The sequence below is a fragment of the Equus quagga genome, chromosome 15 (assembly GCF_021613505.1).
Source record: "Equus quagga isolate Etosha38 chromosome 15, UCLA_HA_Equagga_1.0, whole genome shotgun sequence".
In the NCBI taxonomy this organism is placed as follows: Eukaryota; Metazoa; Chordata; class Mammalia; order Perissodactyla; family Equidae; genus Equus; species Equus quagga.
Genome location: NC_060281.1, coordinates 708,036 through 733,033, shown reverse-complemented (window position 1 = coordinate 733,033; position 24,998 = coordinate 708,036). Strand labels below are relative to the sequence as shown.

General features: G+C 43.3%; 1 protein-coding gene across 1 annotated transcript in view; it reads left to right on the top strand.

The window, feature by feature from the left end:
• RIMS1 (regulating synaptic membrane exocytosis 1) overlaps positions 1-24,998 on the top strand; it is a 414,621-nt gene that overhangs the window by 347,330 nt on the left and 42,293 nt on the right. Inside the window, exon 31 of the mRNA XM_046639771.1 lies at positions 12,706-12,941. Within this exon, the coding sequence (XP_046495727.1) occupies positions 12,706-12,941 (236 nt within the window). The remainder of the gene's footprint in view (positions 1-12,705; positions 12,942-24,998) is intronic.

Here is a 24,998-nt window from a genome sequence, read left to right as displayed (position 1 = left end):
GCTTTGTCTAAACTAATGATTTTCCAAGGGTGTCCACATGGTGACATGTTCTCCCGGCTCTATAAGGCTGGCCTTCTGGAGCTTGCTGTTGTTGGTGCCCTGTACTCAGCTCCAGCTCCCGCGCCCCTGTGCCCAGCAGAGGGGAGCCCTGTCTTTCCGTGCCGTCCACTCTCCTTCCACTGCTGTGTCCGTCAAGCGCTCCCCTGCTGTTCATGGGCTTTTCAGGGCCTCTGTTTTCAGAAGCAGGTGGCCAGGTCCATCTTCCTAGTCATAGCCTGGAAGCTCTGACGGGCAACCCTGCTGGTATTTGACATCCTGGTGGCAGAGCTTTCCGCCTCACAGCCACGTGCAGCCACCACAGTGTGACAGTGACAGACGGTGGTGTGGGTCGCTCACCAGGACGCTGACCTGTGCCGTGGTGATGAGAACGCCGGGTCTTAACCGCTAGACCGCCAGGGATGGCTGTTTCCATTGTAGGTGAATTTTAGTAAACAAACTTGAGGAGCAAATACGATGCACATAGTTTTTGGTCTTTTTCATCCTCTTTTGAAAGAATATTTTTAAAAGCAATTGTATTTGTTTTCTATGTTCATATTTTGAAACATATGAAAGTTTTTTTTAAAAATAGTAATAAATAGTAACCTTGAAGCCATAAATTCACTAATATTTGGCATTTGATGGCAGTAGGCATAATAATTAGTAAGTAAATACTGAAGGAAATATGCTTATGTTTACTTGGAGATTTTAAAACATAATAGGGTAAATTATTTGATATTTTAAATTGTGATAGAGAGGTTAATATCTTCTGGAAATCAATCTCGAAATTGCAATTATGTTTGAAAAATGGTACAGAAAATTTTGCCCCTTATTTTACAATAGTTCTTCAAATCAGCAAGGGGTTCCAGGATAACATTTAAAAATAATTTTTGGATTTTTTGTGATGGCATTTGAAAAATGCTTAACTGCAAAATTATTCAGTATGTTAATAGCTCAGAATAACTAATGAAACTTTCATTCTATATACTTAATATGCCTGCTGACATCAAATATAATCAAGAGTGAGCATTGGCCTGGTCCGGTGGCTGAGTGGTTCTAGTTCCTCAAGCTCCACTTTCATGGCCCAGGTTCAGGGGTTCGGATCCTGGGCGAGGACCTACTCCGCTCAGCAGCCATGCTGTGGAGGTGTCCCACATACAAAAACGTAGAGGAAGGTTGGCACAGATGTTAGCTCAGGGCTAATCTTCCTCAGCAAAAAATAAATAAAATAAAAGTGAGCAAGAGGGGACTTTCTTTGAGCTGCCCTCGTTTACTTTGCCCGCTGCCTGTTCTATAGAAGCAATGTCTGCTGAGATCTGCTGAAGTGCTAGGAAGAAAGAGTGGAAAATAACTCGGGAATTTGATGACAGGGGAGGAAATGAACCCGGACATGGTGAAAGATATTAGGTATTCAACATCTGAGAAAGAAAATACATTTTAGTCATCTTCTAGCATCGTCTTGGTTTAATAATCCAAGACCAATGAGTCATTTCCACTGCTACTTCCTGTGAATAGATGAAGGAATTTGCTCCAAGTTTCCCATTGTTTCTAGCCATTTGGGAGTGGAAGGATTTTTTCAGAATATACCATCTACTGCACTGTTAGAAAGAGAAGTTCATATTTAATGTGTTACTATTTTCCCTGTCTTTAAAAATTTACTCACTTAAAAGGATAATATTTAAAACAAAATTAATAAATATGAGAAAAAAACGTAGGTGTAAAAAGCAAGTGGAACTGTGGCCTAGGGCTTTATCCCAAGTCAGAGGGCCGATGCCAGGGCAGGGCAGGGCCGTGGAGGCAGAGGGCGAGGGAGCTGAGGGCTGGACGGCAGGAGAGGAAGGCGTTACGGCTGAGGAGGGGCCATGAGGAAGAATGGAAGCTGGGGATGGAGAAGTAACAGAGGGGAAGGTGGGTCACAGCTTGATGAGGGAGAGACTCTGAGAACTAAGGATGATGAAACTGACGGAGGGAGAATCGTGGGCCTGAGATTTACGGGGCGGTTAGCGACCGTGGTATGAAGAGCAGCCTGTCACCAGGGTTGCCACGCCAGGACCGCGTGTGGGCTGCCCACCTGCGCTAGAGCTGCGACCGACTCAGACGCCAATCTTTGGTTCCATGAGCTGAGCAGCTGTGGCCAAGATGTCAGGATGCCGGCACGTCCAGCTGGGCAGGTGCAAACACCTGAGGTCTTTTTCTTTTTTTTGTTTTAAAGATTGACCTGAGCTAACATCTGTTGCCAATCTTCTTTTTTCTTTTTCTTCTTCTTCTTCTCCCCAAAGCCACCCAGTAGATAGTTGTATACTGTAGTCGTAGGTCCTTCTGGTTGTGATATTTGGGACGCCGCCTCAGCGTGGCTTGATGACCAGTGCCATATCTGCTGCCAGGACCGAAACTGGTGAAATCCTGGACCGCCAAAGTGGATTGTTCGAACTTAACCACTCAGCCACAGGGCTGGCCCCGTATGGTCGTTTTCATTCACACACAAGAGGCAGCTGGGAAGCTTGTCCCATACAGGCTGCCGGCAAGCAACAAACAAAGCAAACCGAAAACACCTAAAGCTTTTAGCATAAGGACTTCACGTTCCATAGATGGATACAGAATAATTTTGCTGCACCTCAAGTGATCCTCCACGAAGGTAATGAGAACTGTGTGGGCAGTGGGAACTGGGGCTCCTGACGGCAATAATACTAACAGCTACAGTTTATTTTATAGTAGAACGGCATTTTGCAAAGCTCATTTCCAATCCAAGCAGATGTTTCTCTTTATTTTGTTACGAGGTATCTGAGATTTGAAGAATTGGTCCAGAGCCGGGAACAGCAAGTGACAATGCTTTCATTAGAATCTAGGTCTTTTTATCTTAAAGTTCATACATTTGTTGTTTTTCACTGTGCAAACATGACGTTTTTAATACCAGTATCGTTTTTGGAGGCAGAAATAGAAAAAGTAATGTTGACTTGGAAGTAACGCCAGCGGTAAGATCCGTGAAGCCCAGTTTCTCCAGGAATCTCGGGTCGTCTCCCCATCTGAAGCTTGGTTGCTGGTACCTGGGGAAGCGCAGGAGGGGACAGTAGGCGTTGCTTCCTCGTAATGCCTGTCAGCTAAATCAGTGAGATAAATAGGATAAACCGATAGATTCTACAGCCAGGCTCTAGAGAGAATCTGTGAAACAGCCCTGCCAGGGTTTAGACGACTCATGTTTGTCTCTGCTGAAGCCTGACTGAATCGGCAACTGATAAGCATCAGTCTCCGGCCTTCCCATCGAATGGGCTTTGAGATCATTGTTCACATTTTCAAAACCCTCCCTTATCAGGTTTAGAGTACTTACTTTTTCTGTTTATGTTTTATATTTCCTGTTGTTTATGCTTTTAAATTATACTTCCTAAAATATTTAGCACACTGCTGGACATATAGTTAGTGTTCAATAAATATTATAATTAAAGTAATAAGCATTATGATTAGAGCAATTATTCAGTTTTATGTCAAACAAAATATATTATTGTAATTAATTATACTTCCACCATTTTCTTGAGGTTGATCAGTTCTATCAATCTGTCAATTCAGCCCGTCGATGAAAGAAAATGTTACATTTTTACTACATTAATGTGTATCTAATCAGCTGTAACAGTGTGTCTCTTTAGTAGCCAGCTGTGAAATACTGAGAGAACTGTGTAAAGACAGAATCCACAGCATCAGCTTTCTTGCTGCTGTTATATAGTTTCATGACTGTGAAATTTAATTTTGAAGTCTTCCTCCTTCATCGAAAGATAGAAAATATTCCCTGCCCTCAAACTACTCCCTCGCATTTCCTTCTCTTGCTGCGCGCTTAACCCCTCTCCCTGTGGTAAACCTAAATATTCGTAGGTTTCTCCATGGCCCACATTTTCAGTTAATCTTTGTCTTTGGTGAATCATCCGTCTTATTCTGTTGTCCTTTTCCTATTTGTATTACCTAATAGGAATCTAAATTCAAGCCCTTCAGTTAACAGTATTCTTGGGTTTTTGTATGTATATTTCATCCTTTCCGAAAGTACAACAGTGGGAGATAGGAGACATAATCCACACAGACTTTTTTTGAGCGTGTTGGGGGTTAAAGTCAATACTAGAAATCTCTGACAAATCCGAGAAGCTCTCTCCCCTGGTGTGGTTAGTTTGTGGACGTTGTGCTCACTAGCCTCCCACTCCTGCTGCGCCCTCTGTGCACCTTGCAAAGCTGTAGTTTGCGTTTAGTGATCGGGACAAGAAAATTATCCATAGAGCCTTCTAACTAGGAATCTAATCTGATGCTCATTTTTACGTAGCCGCCGTCGTGGCAAGAGCTTTTCTCTGCCACCACAACCCCCAGACTTGGGGCCCCGCCGTCGGCACGTGGCTCTGAGCCTGCGTGCGAGCTCCATGTGTGGTGCTGGGGCCTCAGGGACGCAGGGCCTTTGCAGGTCACTTCTCGATTCTCAAGGCACGTGAGAAGACGGGTTCTGGAGGGGACAGTCTTCCCCAAATGTTCGGCACATTTAATGCAATTCTCTCCCCCTCTTCTGAGGTGTCTCATTAAAGAGAGGGTGGACTTTCCGAGCAGAGGTGTGTAGGTATCTGGGAGGTGGAGGTAGATGTGTGTCCACGGAGAAGGTTTAGACCTGAGGCGAGTACTGATGAGCGGTCCATGCAAGGTGTCAACAGAATGCGTTTGTGCAGTTCCCCGTCTCCACAGCCACAGTGACAGTGTAGACCTGTGCACTCTGTCCTCAGCCCAATATAAGCCGAATAGCCTGTAAGTTTTCTTTTTCTTTGAAATTAGATTTCTTTCCTTAATGTAACACACTGAAGACTTGCTACGTATTATGCTACCCGTCAGCCAAATCTCAGTACTATCTGAATGCAAAGATAGTTAATAGCTAAAGAATTAGAAAATTTCCTTAGATTTTAATTTTTTTTTTTTTGAAAATCATAGTACCTGAATTTATTGTGCCACTTATTTGGTTTACGATATGCTTTTAAAGCAGCCATACCCCTTTATTTATTAATAATGTGTTTCATATGTTATTTTATATATATTTATATTCTATTTCAACTTATGAAACAAGTACTGGCATGACTTGCTCTAGTGGAAGGGGTGGCCCAGAGCCCTGCCTTCCATGTACTCTCCTCAGACTTCCATCTTCTCCTGTTTCAAACATGGGGCGTCTGCACGGCAATTCGTGGAGACAGTGACATTCACTGGAGTACCGACAGTCTGACACATCGCTCTGAGAACGCCCCCTAATAAACTGAACACTCAGCTTCATCCAGCACATCCTCCATCTCAGTTACGTGGAAACGCACAGGGGTGGCCTTTCCCAGAGCACAGCACCTCATGGACGGCTTCCCACCCTGTGCCCAGTGATGGTTACCATCCTACAGGGCAGCTGCTCATGCTCTGAGCACTCACACACCCTCGACACACTCTCGCACAGGCCTGGGGCAGGAGTGGTGGGTGTGAATCTCGGCTTTCAGGTAAATAGACGGTATTACCACATCAATATTAAGATACACTTAAAACCACAGGGCTAGGCCCACATCTGTTTTGTTTTGCACCATGCTGCTGTCAAGCATAGTACCTGCACACAATAAAGCACCCAAAACTGACTGGTGGATGAGTGAATGAGTGAACAGGAGAAGAACCAAGCTCCAGGAAGCCGTGGACCTGTGAAAGTTCTCAGTACTAGTTAGTAATAGTGTCGAAACACACAGCATAGATGCATAGTTCTTGAATGCATTTTCTCTTCTTTATTTATTACTCCCTGTATATTCATTGACTGCTTTATTTCCTACCCTACCTTTTCACTTCCTCCGATATCCGTCAACTTTCTTGCACTGCTCTTGCTGTGTCCTCCAGTGTCCTTTTCCACATCTGAGACTCAGACCTGGTCACTCTCTGGAGCTAGTAACTGTCCCTATATTAGATAAAATTGTGGTATAGGTAATTGTAGACTAAACTAACACGTAAGTGTAATAAGGGAACTAAGTAATTTTTATTACCAATAATGGGAAACATCACTACAATTAGATACATAGCATCTATTTTGTATCAATAAACATCACAATGACTCTTTTATAGCTTTATCTTTTATGTGTTTTGATGTATGTATCAAATGATGATGTATGTTTTGATGTATGACTTTGATGAAGTCAAGAATTTATGCACAGATGAAAAATATTTTGGGCAGATTTAGTTAAAATGTTTAGAAGGAAATAATTCATAGTGTTTTAAAAATACGGGTGAATCTCTGTGCATTGATTTGATCAATAATGATTGATCTCAATTTATTTTCAAAATTATAGTTTCATAATTACATGGTGGGTTCCAAGGGGCACAGTTCCATCAACTCTGACTAGTGCCAAATACTAGAATTTCAGTCAACCAGGAACCGCTCTAAAGGAAGCCAAAGCGAAGGTGCAGAGTGCAAGTAGACAAGACCGTGGAAAACCTTACCAGTAAGAGTGGTCCTTCCTGGGGTACTTTAAAACGTCCGCTTGCAGAGAGCTCTCTGATCTGGGGAAGGGCCCCTCCTCACTGTTGTTTTCAGTCCTAATGAACCTCCTTGTATGTGTCTATGTCAGTCACAGATTTAGAAGGTCGGCTTCGGCCTGCCGCCCCCCTCAGCTTCCTGACCACCTCTGCAGCAAGTTTTCCCCGCACCCTGTGTTCCCACAGGATGGAGTGTCTAGGTTGCTGTTGTGGGCTTTACTGGAGTCACGCCAGATACACCTGAGAAGTGGCTCTGAGCAGCCAGATGTGGCCTGGCTTTGGTTCGAACGAAGACTGGTGACCTCCCACGCCAGTCAGGAATTTGTGGGAGAGGCCACTTCAGTTCTTCCTGGAACAGATGGAAAACAACTGAGGACCCCAGCAAACCCACACGCTCACACACTCCAATCACCTTAATTACTGTTGATATCACAGTCTTTTCAGAATTATAGTTTGGTTTAGTTATTACATAATCTTTCATTTTTCCTAATGTTAAATGTTATTGGGAGAAATGTTGGCTTGTCCACTAAGTGAAATGAGCATAGGAAGCTTAGGAATTCCAGGTTAACTGGTCTGTCCATGAGGAAACCAAGCTAAAGCTTAAAAAATAAAATAAAATCTTGTGCTTATATTATATACCACGTTGATAAAATCTGGAAGAGGGCGTAAAGCTGTTTTTTAAAAAACTGAGATATAATCACATACCATAAGATTCACCATGTTCAGTGATTTTTAGTATATTCACAGTTAATTGTGCAACTATCATATGTCTAATTCCAGAATATTTTTATCATCCCCCAAGAGAAACCCACGCCCATTAGCAGTCACTCCCCATTGCTCTCCTCCAGCCCCTGGCAACCACTGATCCACATGCTGTCTCTATGGGTTTGACTTTGGGCTCTTCATTTAAATGGAATCGTACAGTATGTAGCTTTTGTATTTGGCTTCTTTCTCATAGTGTGACGTTTTCACCTGCATCCACGTCTGTAATGTGAGTCAGTGCTTCATTCCTTTCTGTGGTTGACAATCTTCCATTGTGTGGATAGACCATGTTTTGTTTCTCCATTCGTCAGTTGATGGGCATTTCGATTATTTCCTCTTTTTAAGTGTCATGAATACTGTTGATATGAATATTCTTATGTAAGTGTTTGTATGGACATGTGTTTTCAATTCTTTTGAGCCTGTACCTAAGAACAGAATTGCTGGGCCACATGGTAACTCTGATTTTAACTTTTGAATGGAATTACTGTCATATGGTAACTCTAAGTGTAATTTAACTGTTTGACTAAACTGCCAAACTATTTTCTAAAGCTGCTGCGTCATTTTACATTCCATGAGCATTGCATGAGGGTTCCAGTCTCTCCAGATTGTCATCAACACGTGTCACTGCCTCTTTTTTGTTATCACTGTCCTAGTGCGTGTGAAGTAGCATCTCATTGTGGTTTCCATAAAGCTCTATTTAAACCAAATTTATCAAACTAATTTGATATCTCCAAGAATTCACTTTGCTTGTGGATTTAGATTCTTATATTACAATTCTTTTGTTAGCAACTTCTTGAGAATGGATTTTTCTTAAAAGGTGAGCATATTCAAAGTATTAGAAGTCCAGTTTCTTTTTTCTCTGGGGATTCTTTAGTTAACTATACTGGAATTATATAAACACTTAGTTATCTGTGTAGTTCAACCAGAAAAGGAGCTCTATTAGATTTGAGATAGCTTCAGATCTAATATCTATCTAGACAGCTTTCCCTGGGGCGCACACAAAGGCAGAAATTTTTATCACCAAATGAAAAGACTATTTTTAAACCTACAGAGAGAACTAGCCGCTCAGTTTTACCGCTCAGCCGTAGGTCCAAAATTACCACAGAGACCCAAGCCAGACTTTAAAGGTTGGTTCCTCTTTCAGTGCACGAGGCATTCATGAGTGATGTGAGCTCTGGTGGCCGACAGAGGCGTTAAGACACTTAAAGACTAGCAACCAGATTCTCTGTCGTCTGCTCCTAACCTTCACCATATCCCTGATGTCTGCCCCCAACAGATCCCACCCGCAGAGAGATTCCTTGTTGTTGCTGCCACCAGCAGGGAGTGTATTGTCAGTCACAAGAAAAGCAAAATAAGAGACAAATGTACTAAGAACCAGCACCAGCAACAAACAAACATGGAAAACCAGAGGCAGAAGAAAGAAAACAGAGACCGACAGTAACGTTCTGTTGCCTCTTGATGTTAAATTGAGGAGCCAGGAAAAGGCATCCTTGGGCTTAAAGAGTCCAGGGGTGGGTGCCTCCTGGGACAACACAGTTATCCAGCAAGGAGTCCATTTGGGCATTTTCATGGGACTTCTGACACCATCAATACATAATTCTCAAAATTAAAGAATAGTTATAAGAAAGACAGCAGATGTCAGAGTTTTAACTCATTAGTGAGAAAACCAAACAGTTGACAAACTGGTTCCAAACATGATTCAGGAAACTCGTATACTTATATATGCAGACGTATAATCATTGAAAAAAACGAAATACTGGAATAAGATTAAGTCCACAGCATGGCTTGATGAGCGGATCCAAACCCACAAACCCCAGGCCGCCAAAGCAGAGCACACAAACTTAACCACTACACCACCAAGCCAGCCCCAAGACAATTGTTTTTTTTTTTTTTTTGGTCTAAGTTCCAAGTTTAGATTTTTTTTTCTTAATGGGAAGGAGGCAGCCATTCCTCTGAGCCATTGGGTGAATGGGGTCATTAGTGTGATGTGCGATCCTAGAGAGGGGGCAGTTTTTGGTTGGATTGGACGCCTTATCTTTGAGAGCCTCATCAGACTTATCCGAGCAGGGACATGAGCTGAGAACCAGATACATAAATCTGGAGTTAAGAGCTGAGACAAGGCGGAGAAAAGCTGCTGAGATTTGCAGCACTCAGAAGTAGGTGAAGCTTGGGACCAGATGGGGCATCCAGGGATTGTGCCCTGGGGAGAGTACAGGTCCAGGGGCCGGGCTCTGACCAACTCCAGCAGTTAGTGATGAAGAAGATGAAGATCCTGCCTGGGAGGCACCAGGCGGGAAAGTCATGAGAACAGAGTATCTGCAAGATCAGAAGAATCAAGTGCATTGTCACCTACGTGATGAACTGAGAGGTCAAAGGATGAGGGCTGAGAGGCGTCACTGGTGACTTGAGTGAGAGGCAGCTTTGGTGGGGTCGCAGGGGCGCGGCCAGATTCAGATGAGTTCATAAGAGAGTGGGAGGAGAGGACACACAGGCAGCTCTGTGTGTGTGAAGCTCTGAGCACAGTGTTCAGCAGAAAGTCAGGGAGAAGCAGGGGCTGTCACGGAAGAACGGTGGCTGTGCTGGTTTACAGGTGGGTGGATCCCAGTCTGCCTGTGCACTGGGAGGTCTCATTCCCACCAATCGTGGGCTCACTCGGCGGGGGCCGGGGGCCTGTAGCAAGTGTGTGGTGTGTAAGGTGCATGCCAACCGAAAACATGGGAAGTTCAATATGACCAGTGCAAAATACACAACAGAGGGCTGCGAGACCTGGAAAAGCTCTATAAAGCAGAGAGCCTTAACATGCGTCTTGAAGGGTTCACGCCACCAAAATGACAGGAATAGGTATCCAGGCAGGGGAAGCAGGACAAATAAAAGGCTAAGAAACAGGAGGGTAGAAAACATTTGTGCTGAAACGTGACCTTCACATCGATTTAATTAATCTGGCTGAGCAGACCCCCGACCCTGTGCCCTCCGTTAGGTGACAGAAGAATTGAAAATGCCTTAACATCTTCTCAATCAACATGGTGTTCTGGATTCTTTAGGAAGCTATGCACTGTCCTTAGATCCACTAAGAATGCTTTTAAGCTTCTAAACAAAGTATTTTATTTTGGGAGGAAAAATTGTATCATATTTATTCACAAAATCACTTTTAACATAACTTCTTGACTCACTCCCCATACACGTATATCCTTAAATCTTTTTCAGAATTTTTGTCAACCTTGTAGATCATTTCATTGCTGTAATAAAATATCCATGGAAAATTTTTTGAATCTTCCTAGCTCATCTTGAATACATTTTCATGATAGAAATATTATAGAAAGCATTTTTCTGTTCTTTTAAGCTTCTCTATAACCTAAAGAACATTGTCCAAAATTTTACAATAGTGGTTTTTTGTGGAATGATTTTTAAAATACAAATTGAGAGTTGTGATAGAAGTCCATTTTCATGGGAATAATGGGAGAAAAAAGGTACATGTTAGTTTATCCATACTTCCCTGTGAACGTAAAATTGAAATCGTGAGAAGAGAGTTTACAATGACCACTGTGGGGAGTGTGCTGAAGAGAATGATGAGAGATGGAACTGCCGATTTCTCAATCACAGGTGTTTGGTTGAAGATGGATATTATGACTGTGAAACTGACCAAATCCTGACATTTCTGTACATCCTTCAGCAGAATTCTGCAAGTAAAATTGTGGTAAAGCAGACAGTAAGAGTAGACTTAAGGCAGGTGACAGGTTTAGGTAATGCATTCAAATAAACTGGTGAAGACACAGAAAAACTGACCATAGTATTTATCAGGAGAGAAGGTTCGCTGGAGTTGGGCGTATAAACCCACAGGAATCAGTTTTCGACTGGTCATATGTAATACTGTCCTCATTAATCTCTTGAAAAAGAGACTGTGTTAAATGCATAGCAAAATTAGCAGATTTGCAAATGGCCTTTAAAACTTTGAGTTCGTGTGGAATAAAATGAAAGAATATGAATCTCTTATTATTGTATTGTCAGAAGAATTTTAATGTGGACCAATTCCAGAAATGCTGCTAGGGATTAAAAACTCTAAATTATCCCAGAGGTCTCTGTTTGCAGTTCCTGATTCATGAAGGGATCTAAGGTCCAAGCAATCTTGTCTCTTTTTCATGCTTCCAAGCCCCCCACAATCTTGCCCTCCCACCTTTCTGGACTCACCCCACATGAATTTCCCTTTCTACTGAAACACTCATTATAAATGTGGCCACGTGTTGCATGATCCCTACTTTCTGTTTTATCGTTTCTATCATGTTGGGATTTATTCCAGCTGGCGCATTGTGTCATCCCTGTTAAAAGAAGCTATATTAGGTCATGTATTTTGTATTTCAAAACAAGAAACAGACCATCAAGATGGTGGTGAGGGTCATGTAATCCAATTTCTACAAATATTTTGAAGAGACATCAAATTAAGAGGATCATTTCAGATATATCAAACTGGTCTTTATTGGACCACAAAGGGCTTTTCTCGATGGATGACATGGCTGCGTGTCAATGTAGCGTGAAGATCGGGGACCCTCACAGCCCGCTCCCCACTCGCCTGCCCACTGCTCCCCCCTCACAGACGTGCACTTATTTTGGCAAATAGGGAGGATTCTGTTTCCCATTGACCTTTCTTGGTGCCTGAGATTCTCAACGATAACGTGCTCGTTTGGGAGAGAAATACGATGATCTATTCAGATGAAGTAGTACAATCTGGGAACATACACAGGTTTTTGATAGGAAAGAACAAAGAAAGGAACGTTTCAACCTAGAGCATGAGTTTGAAGCCCTGAAAGAGGAAAATGAGGTGGAGTTTGCGTGGAGGGGAAGGTGACCAGAGGACAAGGAAGGAGCCAAATGCATTTTTCGCCTCATTAGCGTCTTTCCTAGACTCATCAAGTCTCACGTAGCAAAAGAGATGTCTGCCAGTTGGAATTCCAAAGGAAAACTGGAACAAATAATGTTTTCATTTTTAAACCTCTTCATGTAGCAAATTCAGAGTGTCAATTTTTGGCAATACTTTTCTCCTCGGGAACGTATATGAACTTTTCTTATTGATTTAAATATTTTAGTTGTTCTCTGAGGGTAACATAGTAACTATTTACAGAATTGATCTGTCACGTTTACCTCCCCACAGATAGCATTGGTTGTGTTCCTTTTTATTGTCTTTAAAAAGCTTATCAGTTACTCTGTGTTGAAATAATATTGTTTTAAGGTACATCTAGATAGAACATATTTAGGGATGTGATCTTAAAGTATTTATAGCTATATGAATGCTACTCAACTGGCTTTACCCCTAAAAATTTGCCTGGATGATTTCACAGTAAATTAGATTTAGGATTCTAATTATGCTGACCTGTAATTTATGGATGCATATATGTTTTTACTTTGTAAATATAGTTCATTTACCCCTAAAATGCAAGGCAGACGGATGGGGACTTCAGGAAGAGCCATCACGAAGAGCACCAGTGTGAGTGGAGAGATGTACACACTGGAGCATAATGACGGCAGCCAGTCAGACACGGCTGTGGGTACCGTTGGAGCAGGTGGAAAGAAGAGGAGATCCAGCCTGAGTGCCAAGGTGGTTGCCATAGTGTCTCGAAGGAGCAGAAGCACATCCCAGCTAAGCCAGACAGGTGAGTGATGCGAACCCCACGTACACGTGTCAGGTTCCTGCTGGAGCAACGGGAGCCGGTCTCCACGCCATGGGTGTGACGGGATTGTCCAGTGTACGGATTCTGCTTTGCAAAGGAAGTTTGTTTTTCCGTCTCTGGAAATCTGTTATTTGTATGGGTTTATTTATTTTTCCTGTACAGCTGTCTAATAAGGTATCACTTGTCAATCTATAAGGTGGTCATGTATTTTCCTTTAAGTGAGAAAACATTAAAGCCATGTTTACAAATATGCAAGGAAATGCAAAGAAGTATTAAAGATCCAAATTGATTTAAATGCAAGAAAAGCAACAGGATTCTCCTTTCAAAATGTTCCATAATACAATCACTTATAATTTAGGCTGTCTCTGTACTTTTACAGAAAAGAAGGTCAGTTGTGCAACTTGAAATATACTATTAAACGCACTGTATGAATGGAATAATTGAACTGTAATTGTTATATTTTCAATGCAAGTCAAAACCCAGGAGTTATTTTTACTCTAGAAAAATGGGTCAGTGGATTTGTGCAAAGAATAATGTTTTAATACAAATCGGAGTTTCACATTTTTATACTGCTTATAAATCTTAAAAGCTTTATGCCCTCAAGGTATACAGGAAAAAAGCGAACACAGAGGGAGGATGGTTATTTCTGTATTATAAAATATAAAAGCTGCCTAAACTTATATAATATTTGAACAGACATATTAGGTAATTCATTACTGTGCTCAGTGCTGTGGGCACCAGAGGTAAGTGAAATACTGAACTGATTTCACTCATCGGCGCCTGTTTCTCCCATTGTCACCCTCGGTTCTATTTTTTTGTTCCTTAACAGCAAAAGTCTTGTCTCAAAATTTACTTCTACCAAAAAATGTTCATGAACTCCTTTGGTCAACTTGGCATCCTAGAAACTACCTGTTTTTAATTATGCATCCTACTGGACAAATTGTCAAATAAATTAGAGGCTGGAAATTCTGAGCCATTAAGAAATTGACGTAGTGTATACAGCTTTTTATCTAAACAGAGGTTTATCTTTCTGAAAATATAGTATTAGAAGGAACCTAAGTTAGCCAGCATCCCCATGATGGGTCTGTCTCCCCACTGTCGGGGTGAGACGAGCTGTTTTCTGTGAAGGGGAATCTTGCCCGTCTGCCTTAGGGTCGGGTTCTTCCTGAGGCCGGGAGGCGTTGTTCCCGGTTTGGTTCTGTGTTTGACGGTGGTGTTCTTGGTTTTTAGTGTTGATGCGATGGTGCTTTACAGTGTGGGTGTGGGTGTGGGTGTGGGTGAGGCTTTCACCGCCCGATTTCGGGACGCTTCATCCCTTGGGAGGGATGGAAATGTCCCTTGATGTCTCTTCAGGGAGCAGTGCTCCCTGTGGGAGAGACTTCAGGTGAGGAGACGGCTGTCTTTGTCCCCAACTTTCCACTTCTCGCTCTTCTTGTTTTTCCCTATAGTTAGTTCCCTCTCTGTTGTTCGCCAGTGAGGAGAATTCCATTTTCTTAGAATAAAACAGAGTAATAATTTTACGTGGGAGCTGTACTTGTGGCCCTGCTTTGCAGGTAATAGGTTCAAATGACTGTCTCTGAAACACTCGGCCCCTTTGCTTTGTGAACTTAAATTTTATCCCGGTGACAGTCACTGTTGAGTTTCACATGGTGTCTGCCTTCCCGGAAGTTGAGTTAATAACTTTTGTGGAAACTCTAGTTAGGGGTTAGGTTGCCGTGTGTGGGAGCAAAAGAGCATTGGATTTCAAAGCGAGGATAAGGAAATCGTTCTGTCCCAAAGTGGCTCAGTGAGTAAACGTGGCGTCGTCTTCCCAGGACGCACTTGACTTGTCTGGGGGGTGGGTTGGCCCGGATGTCCCCCCGTGAACTTAGCCAGCTATGAACTTTTACGTTTCTCTTTCTCCATCATAATTTCACCTTGATTTGGTAACATGGCCTCATTCTTCTTGATCTTTCTAAGGCAGGTGACAAACGGTGACAAACCTCAGGAACCACTCTGTCTCAGTGCACGGCTGTTGTTGCTCCCTTTTCTGTCTTCTATGAGTGACATTTTTTCCTCTCTCAATGATTATATTTCCTCTCTCCTATGAAGATTTGTCAACATTTAGAATTCTCATTCTAAGAAATTTATTTTTTGTTGCTTCAGCTCATGCATATGACCATCAAATCTGTGTTTCCAGATTCCTCCTCTCACAAGAAATATTCTTTAATTATAATTTAAGAAAGCTCCTCTTGGATGCCCCACTGTAAACAAGCTCAGTATGTCCACATATCTGAATTTCCAGCCCTGCCTTTCGGTGATACCACAGTCTTTATAGTTACAAACCCTTAAAATAGTTTTCTCGTTTTTTAATTTTCCCTAAACTTTCTCTTTCCCAGACCTATAATCCCAGAAATCCCTATCTGGAATTTATCCAATTTTAAGAAACACTAGAATAATTGATTTGAATGTTTTTGTTACACAATAAAACCATTAATCTCAGACTGTAAGGCATAAAATAATTTTGTGGAAATTATTAGAAGGCTAATAATTTTGTGGAAAAGGGAAGGAAAAATACAGGGAGAAAGCACAAATATATATTTCATAAATTGTCCCAACCCATGAACACGGTTTGGTTAAAGCAAAAGTGTATGAAAGGGCTTGTAGTGGGAAACACATTTAGAAAAGAGGATGGGGCCAGGACTTAAGGCCCTTTAAGGGGCTTTGCTCACTGATGGAGAACGTCTAACCAAGAGAACAGAAGAAAGCAAGCTGTGCTCCTGGACACTTAACTGGAGCAGGTGTCCAAAGTCAGCGAGGAAGTGAGGAGGCCAGTGGATGAGACGAAAAATTAGGATGTGGCGAGGTAGAGACATAGCTCTGGAAATGGGAAGGAAAGAGCTTAATCAGAAAAAAGAGTGACCTGAAGGTGGAATCAACAGAAGACAAGGTGAACCGTCCACATTCAGGAATAACTGGTGAGAGAAGACAGGAGGGTGTGGAGGAGAGGAGAGCAGGGTCCAGAAAAGGAGTGGGAGAGCAGAGAGGAGGAGACATAGAGGTCCCAGGGAAGACACAGTGTTGTAGGGAGGCTGGGGAATCCTACGGAAAGATCGAAGAAGCTAGGGAATGAGACTAGACCGTTGGACGTGGGGACTGAGGGGTTGTTCCTGGCCCAAGTTGGAGTAGACTAGTGAGCAGGGTGACGACAGAGTGTGTCCAGTGTGGGGAGCATTCAGCACGAGTGGAGCCCCTTCCTCTCTGCTTTGTCGTTCCTTTCAGCTGTCTCTCTGTAACCACCGTCTCTTTCGCCTCCACTTCACCCTCTCTCCTGACCTGGACTTGAGATGAGGCCCTTGTCACAGGTGGGAGGAGCTAGAACAGCAGAGACATGGGTGCGGGCTCAAGGGCCTGTCCCTCGACAGTGGGGAGAGTGAGGCTGCCCCACCACCCTAAAGCCTGTGCAGCTGGTGGGGCTGGGGCTGGAGGGAGGGTAAAGACAGGTAGTTACTGTGAACGTCTATCCAGGAAGCTTTAGGAAGGAAGGAGATCAAGAGTAAACAGTCTTCCTCTCATTCATTCTACCAGCGTTTATTAAGGATTGTTCAGGTACCAACTCTGTAATTGAGGGGCTGCTAGAAGTAAGGAGCGGGTGTGAGTGCCTCTCAGAATAAAGGGGCCCTGAGCATTTTTTCAGGATGAGCTGTGGAAGGAGCACCTGCAGATGAAGAGATGGAAAGACACAAGATGAAGAATTTCAACTAATGGAGCAAAGTCCCAGAGAACAGAGGGGATGATTCAAGGACACAAGGTTATTCCTGGAGAGATGGGAAGATGGCTCTTTCCCTGAGTCTGATAGAAAAGAGGAAATGTTTGAAATCCAGAGGGATGTTGCAATGGGAATACTGAGAGCTGAAGGAGCTTGAGTCAGAGGCCTTGGGTCTCCTCAGTGTGCAGGAGGCAAAGCAAGTGGAGGGAGTGAGGAGACAGGGCGGGGAGAAGTCAGAAGTCAGTTGGTACCAGAGAAAGCACCGCTGATCAGCGCTGGGCTTCCATTGGGTTTGGGCCATGCACAGTCTCTGAAAGGTGACCTTAAAGACATTCACTGGGGTCAGGGTCACGCTTGCAGGTGTCAAGTTCATACGAGCTGTTCTTGTGTCTCTCATGACTGTCACCCTGCCTTTGTGCATCTCCAGTGTCCTTGCCAGCATTTCTGAGATCATCTCAAGACCCTTTGAGATCATCTTGCCCATCTTCAGGGTTCCGAGATAAAATTTGATTGATCTTCATTCTGGGAGTTCACCTGCTTGGGCTGCCATTCGTGATTTTGACTCTTTCCACTGTGACATTAGTCTCGTTGGGGAGAATTGAAGCTCCACCCTCCCTCCTTCATCTGTTGGTATCACCTCTTCCCAAGGTGATAAGCAGATCTTTTTCTTATTCTTCCTCAGAATATGCATCTAAAAGATTTTTTTCTTTTCTTTGGTAATTTATCTCAATGAAATTAATTATTTCATTATAATCATAGGAATGAAACATTTCAGAAGGTTTGCAATAGAGTTGAAAACCATACAGGGTTTGTTATCTTACATGATTATATAGGCAAAAAATACAAGTATTCTAAGAAGTTTTCAATAGATTTATAGATGGTTAATTTCAAAATAGTTTAAGAAGAGTTAATGAATTTCCAAGGCATAGCTAATTTCTCAAGAGGAAATCATAGAAGAAACTAACAAAATTTCCCTGTCCCACTCTCAAGAAAAGACTAACATAGAGTGAGAAAACAATAACTCTAACCCCTTGCACCTAAAGGGATGGTGCTGAGTAAGCTAATTAAGCTAATTTCACCGCGAGTTCAAGGCCTTACCATAAAATCCACATGGTTCTTAAACAACAGTCATGCCAAGAAAATGTCCAAGGTATTCAATCCCCTTCTGCTAATCTTTTTCCAGTTTTCTTCCCAAAAGGCACACAGGCAAAGCAAGTCATGAGGTCAGTCGAGTGAGCGCCAGCTTGCGCCTCCCAGCTTGCTGACCTTGGGACAATAAGTGAGGGACTTCCATTTGCCCCAGGACTTAACGTTTTTCTCCTTCCAGCCAAGTGCATTGACCAGAATATTCTGTCTAGTGCTGCTTTGTGAAGACTCTTCACCGTTTCCTTAACAAAAGTAAGTTGTAGTTGTGGGGAAGGAAGCCTGGGTGACCTCCTTGCATGTTCCAAGAAAGTCTTGTCTCTGCCGATTACTAACAATGGAAGCAAAACTTCTCACAAAGGATGGGCGCCCCCTAAAAGTTTCAGAAAGTGAAAGCTCTTGTGGATCGAAGTATTGCTGAAATCCAAGCTTCTTGTCCGTGCCTCATTTATTTGGTTCATTTAACAGCACGAGAGAAACATTCTGAGGAATGTAATGTTTCATGTTCCTTGTTTCCTGAGAGCAAAATCATGGTGCCAGCAATGATTCTCAAGTCTGCAAAACCGTCAGATGAATGTAAGCATGGGCCCTTGTATTTACTGATCTGTCCGCCTGAGGAATTCACCACTGTTAGTAGAGATTCAATTCAGCCATAGTAACTCGTCTTCTGAAGAGATGCCCTAATAAGGATTAGTATTTTCAAACATACGCCAGCTGCTCTATTTTTGTTCTTTTCCTTGCTCTGAACTATAAATTTTGAGTGTGGCTAATATGTAGATACACCTTTAGATTGGTTTGGCAGAAGAAATATTTGAGTGGAATTACTTTTTTATAATAAATTTGTATTTTAGGATTTAGAGGAGGAAAGGAAACTAACATTTATTAATGTGTCTTCAAGGCACAATACCAAGCGCTCAATAATTATATACAGTGATAATTATTGTTAACTGTACTAAGATAATTCTTAAGCATGAGATCAGTGTCAGGATGGGTGTTATAAAATATTTCAGGTAGCTCAAATGCAAAGACAAACGTGTCTAATTATTTTTACAGCAGATGACCAGTTTCAATGCATCTTCATTTAATGCAGAATGGTTTTATATAGAGATTTTTTTGTTGATTTATTTTACTAATGTCTTTCAGATTTTTAAACATAGAAAAGCAAAAAGAAGATACATAAAACTCCTGCAAAGCACCACCAACTACAAATTCACTGTGAAAATATTACTATATTATTAGCTAGTTTTTTATGTATTTGTGTTATTAATATTGATAAAATCACCAGCAATGATAGCTATTATATATTGAGTAATTAACACGTGCCACCCGGTGTTTTAACTGCTTTTGTGTATTCATTTCTCCAGTCCTCAGAACACGGCCACAAGGTGCGATTGTTATTCCCATTTGGCAGGTTCCCCGACTCGCTGGAGGCCACACAGCTCTCAGAGGTTGCAGTAGAGCCTGTGCTCTCAGTCACCTCACTGTGACCCCCTCCAGCTGCACATGCACACAGCTCTCAGAGGTTGCAGTAGCCCATATGCTCTCAGTACCTCACTGTGACCCCCTCCAGCTGCACATGCACACAGCGAGGTGCCGGCTCTATGCCGCTTTTTTAAAGCAATCATAGGTTCTCGACATTTCACTTTGTTCTATAATACTGCCTTTTTTCACTTAAGAAAAGTGTATTTAGGAAGACCACTTAGGGCCCCATTGCAGAAGGCCTCTCCAGGGCGGGCGAGGACTAGCTGGACGAGTCTGCAAGATGGCATAGTCCTGTGTACGCTGGAGTCTGGGCAGTGGGAGGAGGGGTGTCGGAGCTGAGACTGCGTGGTCTTGCCCTCACTGAGTGGGCCCTGGGGTGGGACATGCTTTGTCACTTCTGGCCATGTGGAGGTTGGGACAGTCAATGGGAAGGATTTTGGGCAGTTGAGGGTCATCAGAAATGGTCCCTGTGGTCAATGAATCTGCCTGGAAAGAAGTATAGAATATAAAGGAAGGCGGTCTGGAAGACTCTTGAAGAAAACAGAAAGTGTGAGGCCTATTTGAGCCTCAGTTTCCCCAGCTATAAACTGGAATAATAAATGGTACCCACCTCAGAAGAATAACGATCTGCAGAGAGAGACTCAGTTCTCTGCGCATGCGCCCCCTCCACCCTCTGCCCAGCCTGCCTTCCCTGACTCTGGTCAGCACACTCCAGCTCAAAGCCTGTTTCCTACAGCTCACAAGCTAAGAATTATTCTTACCTTTTTTCATATGGTTGTAAACAATCACAATATTTAGTGATGTGAAAATTATATGAAATTCCATTTTGGTGCCCATAAAGACCATTTTTTAAATTTATTTATTTATTTATTTTTGAGTAAGATTAACCCTGAGCTAACATCTGCTGTCAATCCTCCTCTTTTTGCTGAGGAAGACTGGCCCTGAGCTAACATCCGTGCCCATCTTCCTCTGCTTTATATGTGGGACGCCTGCCACAGCATGGCTTGCCAAGTGGTGCCATGTCCACACCCGGGATCAGAACCAGTGCACCCTGGGCCGCCAAAGTGGAACGTGAACACTTAACCGCTGCGCCACTGGGCCAGCCCCCCATAGAGACCGTTTTATTGAAGGGCAGCCATGCTCGTTCATTTATGTGCAGTCCGTGGCAGCTTTCGTGCTGCAAACGCCGAGACCTTGTGGCCCATGAAGCTGAAAATACTCACTGTCTTGTCCTTTAAGGAGAAAGTTTCCTGACCTCTCCTCCAGGCCAGGAACTTAGTGCCCGTCCTGCAAGATGCAGCGGGAGACAATGCAGAACGGGGGTCGTGAGTGGTCCCCAGACACACTCTGCTTCTCAGAGTCAGGAGTTCTTTACACGACTACCCTGACTTTCCATTTTTTTCCCCTTATTCCTGAGGTGTTTGTACTTATACCCAGCACCCATTGGTATCATCTTCCTTTAGAGACAGTGATTCTCCAGAATGCCGGTTACCCCACAAGGACGAGCATCTTCAGATCTCAGCCTCACCCTCGAGGTTGATCCCTGCCTTAGCTGCTTCCCTGAAGTGGTGGAGGCCCATCCCCTGCTCCCTGCCGCCCCCTCCTCCCTACTGTCCCCAGTTGGGAGCTCAGGGTCTGTGTCTGCCCCATCACCCATGGTCTGTCCCAGCAGTTGGCACATGGCCGCACTGGGCACACGGGGATTTCCCTGAATCAGTGAGACCTTTGAAAGGGTTTTTCCGTGTTCTGTCTCTTGCCTCATGAGCCACTCTGTCCTCCTCACACTCCAGTCTGAATTCTGCCCTTCCAGGCCCCAAGCTCTTCTTGCTGAGGCCACAGAAAGTCCCTAGGCACGAATCTGATGTGGATAAAATTTAACTTACAGTATAGACCACAGGTCTTGTGCCGATATGAAACCAAGGAGGTGTGCATAAAAGAAAACGTCGGTAAGAGATGTCTACTTTGTGTTTGACGTCACTGATGCCTGTGTGTTCCCCTCTCACGTGTGTCCCCTCGTTCCTGACAGTGCTCCAGCCCGACTTACCTTCCTTGGGTTCGGAAGGCACACCTTCAGACTTCTTTCTTTGCGCCTTTACAGGTGCTAAACCTTCCAACTGGAAGGTTCTTGATCTCTCATCCTGCCTGTCAAAATCCTCTTGTCACTCAAGCCTACCCAAATTCCAGCTTCTGTCAGGGCTGAAAGTGATCCTTGAACCCCTGTGAGGCTTTGCTGGTCCTCACGCAGTGCTGTGAAATCCCACTCTGGCCATCAGTGTCGGTAGCGCTCTGGGCACAGATGCACTGCGAGTCACTCAGGGGCGGCTGGTCCTGACACAAGTAGTACCCTCAGGGCAGCGGGTCTTGGGAGATGTCCACGGGCGGGCAAGGACGATGCTCAGCCAGAACGTCCCGCGCAGGTGGTCGTTAAATGATCACATTGTGGTATTTCCTTTAACATCGTGACACGCTGTTCTTAGCGGGTAAATTTAAAGGGAATTTTTCTTCTGTGTTGGGTTTTGTTATTTTTAGGAAATGAATACATCTCATTTTTTCAATTTTAACAAGAACTGATTTTTCTATTATTTCTCTACCTCCCTTCCCTTTCTCTTCTTTGCTTTCATGTCACTGCAAAAGCTCCTGGATGTTTTACTGGATAATTCCACCTTCTTGCTTTTCAGTTTTAACTCTTTTATAAACAACAGTAAATGATTATCATTTTAAGGTTTTGAGACAGTGAACAAACTACTGCAATGATAACTTCTTTACCATCACAGTAAAAGCCAAATAAGGTAACATTTTATTAGAAAATTACTACTGAAAGATAACAGTTTGTGTTGATAATGATTGATAAAGATATTGCAGCTTTTGAAGGGCCGGCCCCATGGCCGAGTGGTTAAGTTCGCATGCTTGGCTTCAGTAACCTGGGGTTCACCAGTTCAGATTCTGGGCACGGATATGTCACCACTCCTCAGGCCATGCTGAGGCGGCCCCCAACATGCCACAACTAGAAGGACCTACAATTAGAATATACAACTATGTACTAGCGTTTTGGGGAGAAGAAGAAGAAAAGAAGAGGAAGATTGGCAACAGATGTCAGCTCAGGGCCAATCTTCCTCACCAAAAAAAGAATTAGAGAAAAGCTACTGCAGTTTTCCACAGCCTCTTACATGTGTCACTTCATTTAATAAAGGTCTGGCAGTTACTCTTGTGAAAATACTTAGGTAAGAAATGCAAAAATGCCAAGCACTTTTGGAAATGTGTCTTTTGTTAGGGACAGAGAGCGAGGCCCCCTGTGTAGACTGGATCTACCACAGCTGCTACACAAGTCGGCGGGTGGATTCTTAGGGAGAAAATAAAACTCTGCCGTTGGGCAGGCACATCGTGGTGCTTATTACAGAGCCACTTGCAGCATAAAGATTCTTCTCTTGACCTGAAGAATGCGGTGCGCACACTGGTTCCTCGTGGTTTTCATGACCCGTCACGGACGCCATGCTCCAGGACTGACAGTCAGCATCCAGACCCAGCTCAGCCCCAGGACACTTTTTTAGATGGAAATACCACATTCCATAGGTCTTAATTTGAAACTATCAAATAGTAAATAATCACATTATACCTACAAAAGTTTCAAATGAAAAAGATAAATTATAGGTAATAAATTTATATTTGTAAATAAACATGTGGTTGCATAGAAACACTTGCTACTATCTAATGAAGTAGAAATGTATTGATTGGGAAATATAAGCAAAGCGAGTAACATCTTAATTTGACGCTTCTATCACTCTGAATTTGAAAGTGCAAGAAAGAATCTTTGATCTGTCTGCCTGCACTATGGAAACTGAAAATAGATGCAAAGCCTCTAATGAGGGAGATTCTCGAAAGGAAAGCCCACTAATTAGAAATTCACGGGAAAATACATCCAAGAGATAGTTAATCGACTCAGCGTGATTCACTGCTGCTAAAAAGGCCAATTTCTATTTACAACTTCTACCTCAGTAAAATTCACCCCGACGATTACTCAGTTGTTTTTAAAAAGGAAAAAAAAAGAAAGAAAGAAACAGAAGATATTTTAAGAAAGATTACATAAAATTTCATGGAGATTCTGTGATCTTCAAATCATGGAGAAAACAATGCCAGATGATGTATTTGTTAGAGATTATTGAGAAGGTTGATGTGCATAGCAAGATCAGAGTAGGAAAATTTTACCTTCAAAGTAAAAACTCCCAACTCAGTTCTTTGGCTTTCTATACTGCTTAATAACTCCTCTGTCTTCTCATGGGTCATTATTGTCTCAAAGACTCAAAAGCATTATATTTTCGTGGGGAAAAACCATCCACTTCATAAGTCATGTAATCAATTTTGAAAATCTAATCTAAATTTTGTGTCCAGAAACACGAAGGAAAAAAGCTGAATTAAAATATTTTAATGTTGCATCAAATGCATTGACCAGGAAGATCCAGCATATTTTTCTCCACAGATGCTCGAATTTGGTCTAAGAGCAATTGTGAGTGTAGATTTTCCTTTCCGCGGGTGTGTGGCCTGGGCTGTGGTCCCCTGGAGGGAGTGCTGAGTCGCGTTTTTCCTGTCAGAGGCTTCTGCAGGTGCTGGAGGCAGGCGCAGGTCTCCTCAGGACTCCGCAGGTGCCTCCTGCGCCTTCTGCACGTCCTGCCCTCCCTGGCCCGGGTTGCATGAACTGACAACTCGTGCACACGTGCTGCCCTGCAGACGGCTTTGTGACGTGGTTCAAAGTGGTGCCCGTTGTCCGTTCGGTTCTGCTTTTACGTTTCCACAGTCGTCACTCGCTGCGCACTCTTCAAGGCCTCTGCGAGAGCCTGTGCCTTGGGAGCTCCCCTGAGCGCCCTTCAGAGAGGAGAGCAGAGGGCGCTCCCCACCCAGGCTGTCCACGAGCTCATTGCACCACCAGCAAGGGCTCCTTCTTTTTAGAGGACTTTACGGTTTCTCAGAGCCTTTCGTGCTCACCGTCTCATGAGTGCAAACTTACTGAAAGCTTTAAAATGACAGCCTGATCAGTTAGGAAAGATCAGGGTGTGTTAACTGAGAAAGGATGCCTGAAAAATAAGTCTTAAAGTTAAATATTACATAAATATATGTTCTGTACTCCTTGAGGTTTCCATAAAATTTGACACGTTATTAATAACTTTCCTTCCTTTCTCTCTTGAGAGTAATTGTGAGACTTAAATACAATTGTAAGGCTCCTGAATCCTCCAAATTTTACATATCAAGTGAAATTTCGATTTTTAAAGGACTCTGCTTGCAGCAGCGTACCATACTAACCTTTGTGTTGTTCTTTCTTAGTTTTGTCCTGCTCACTTCTCCAGGGTACAAAGAAGCCACTGCTTTTGTTTTCAGCTTTACCCTTTTCCTCCTCCCTTAGATCTTTAGGTCTGTAGTGCCTGAGGCGAGCCGTTGTCCCCAATGGACCTAAGTGGCTACATTTTCCTCCACTCAGCACTGGTGTAATATTTATGTGATAACACACATTTCATTCGCCCTGCGGACATCCACCGAGAGGCTTTCCGTCGCCAGCAGGAACGGCTGATGCTTGTCCCGCCGTGTGCCACGACCGGCCTCCTGGGAAGCCCTCGGCATGCCTGGTCGCGAGGCAGAGGGCGGTGACTGGCTCTGGGTGCTCAGGGGAAGCCCTCGGC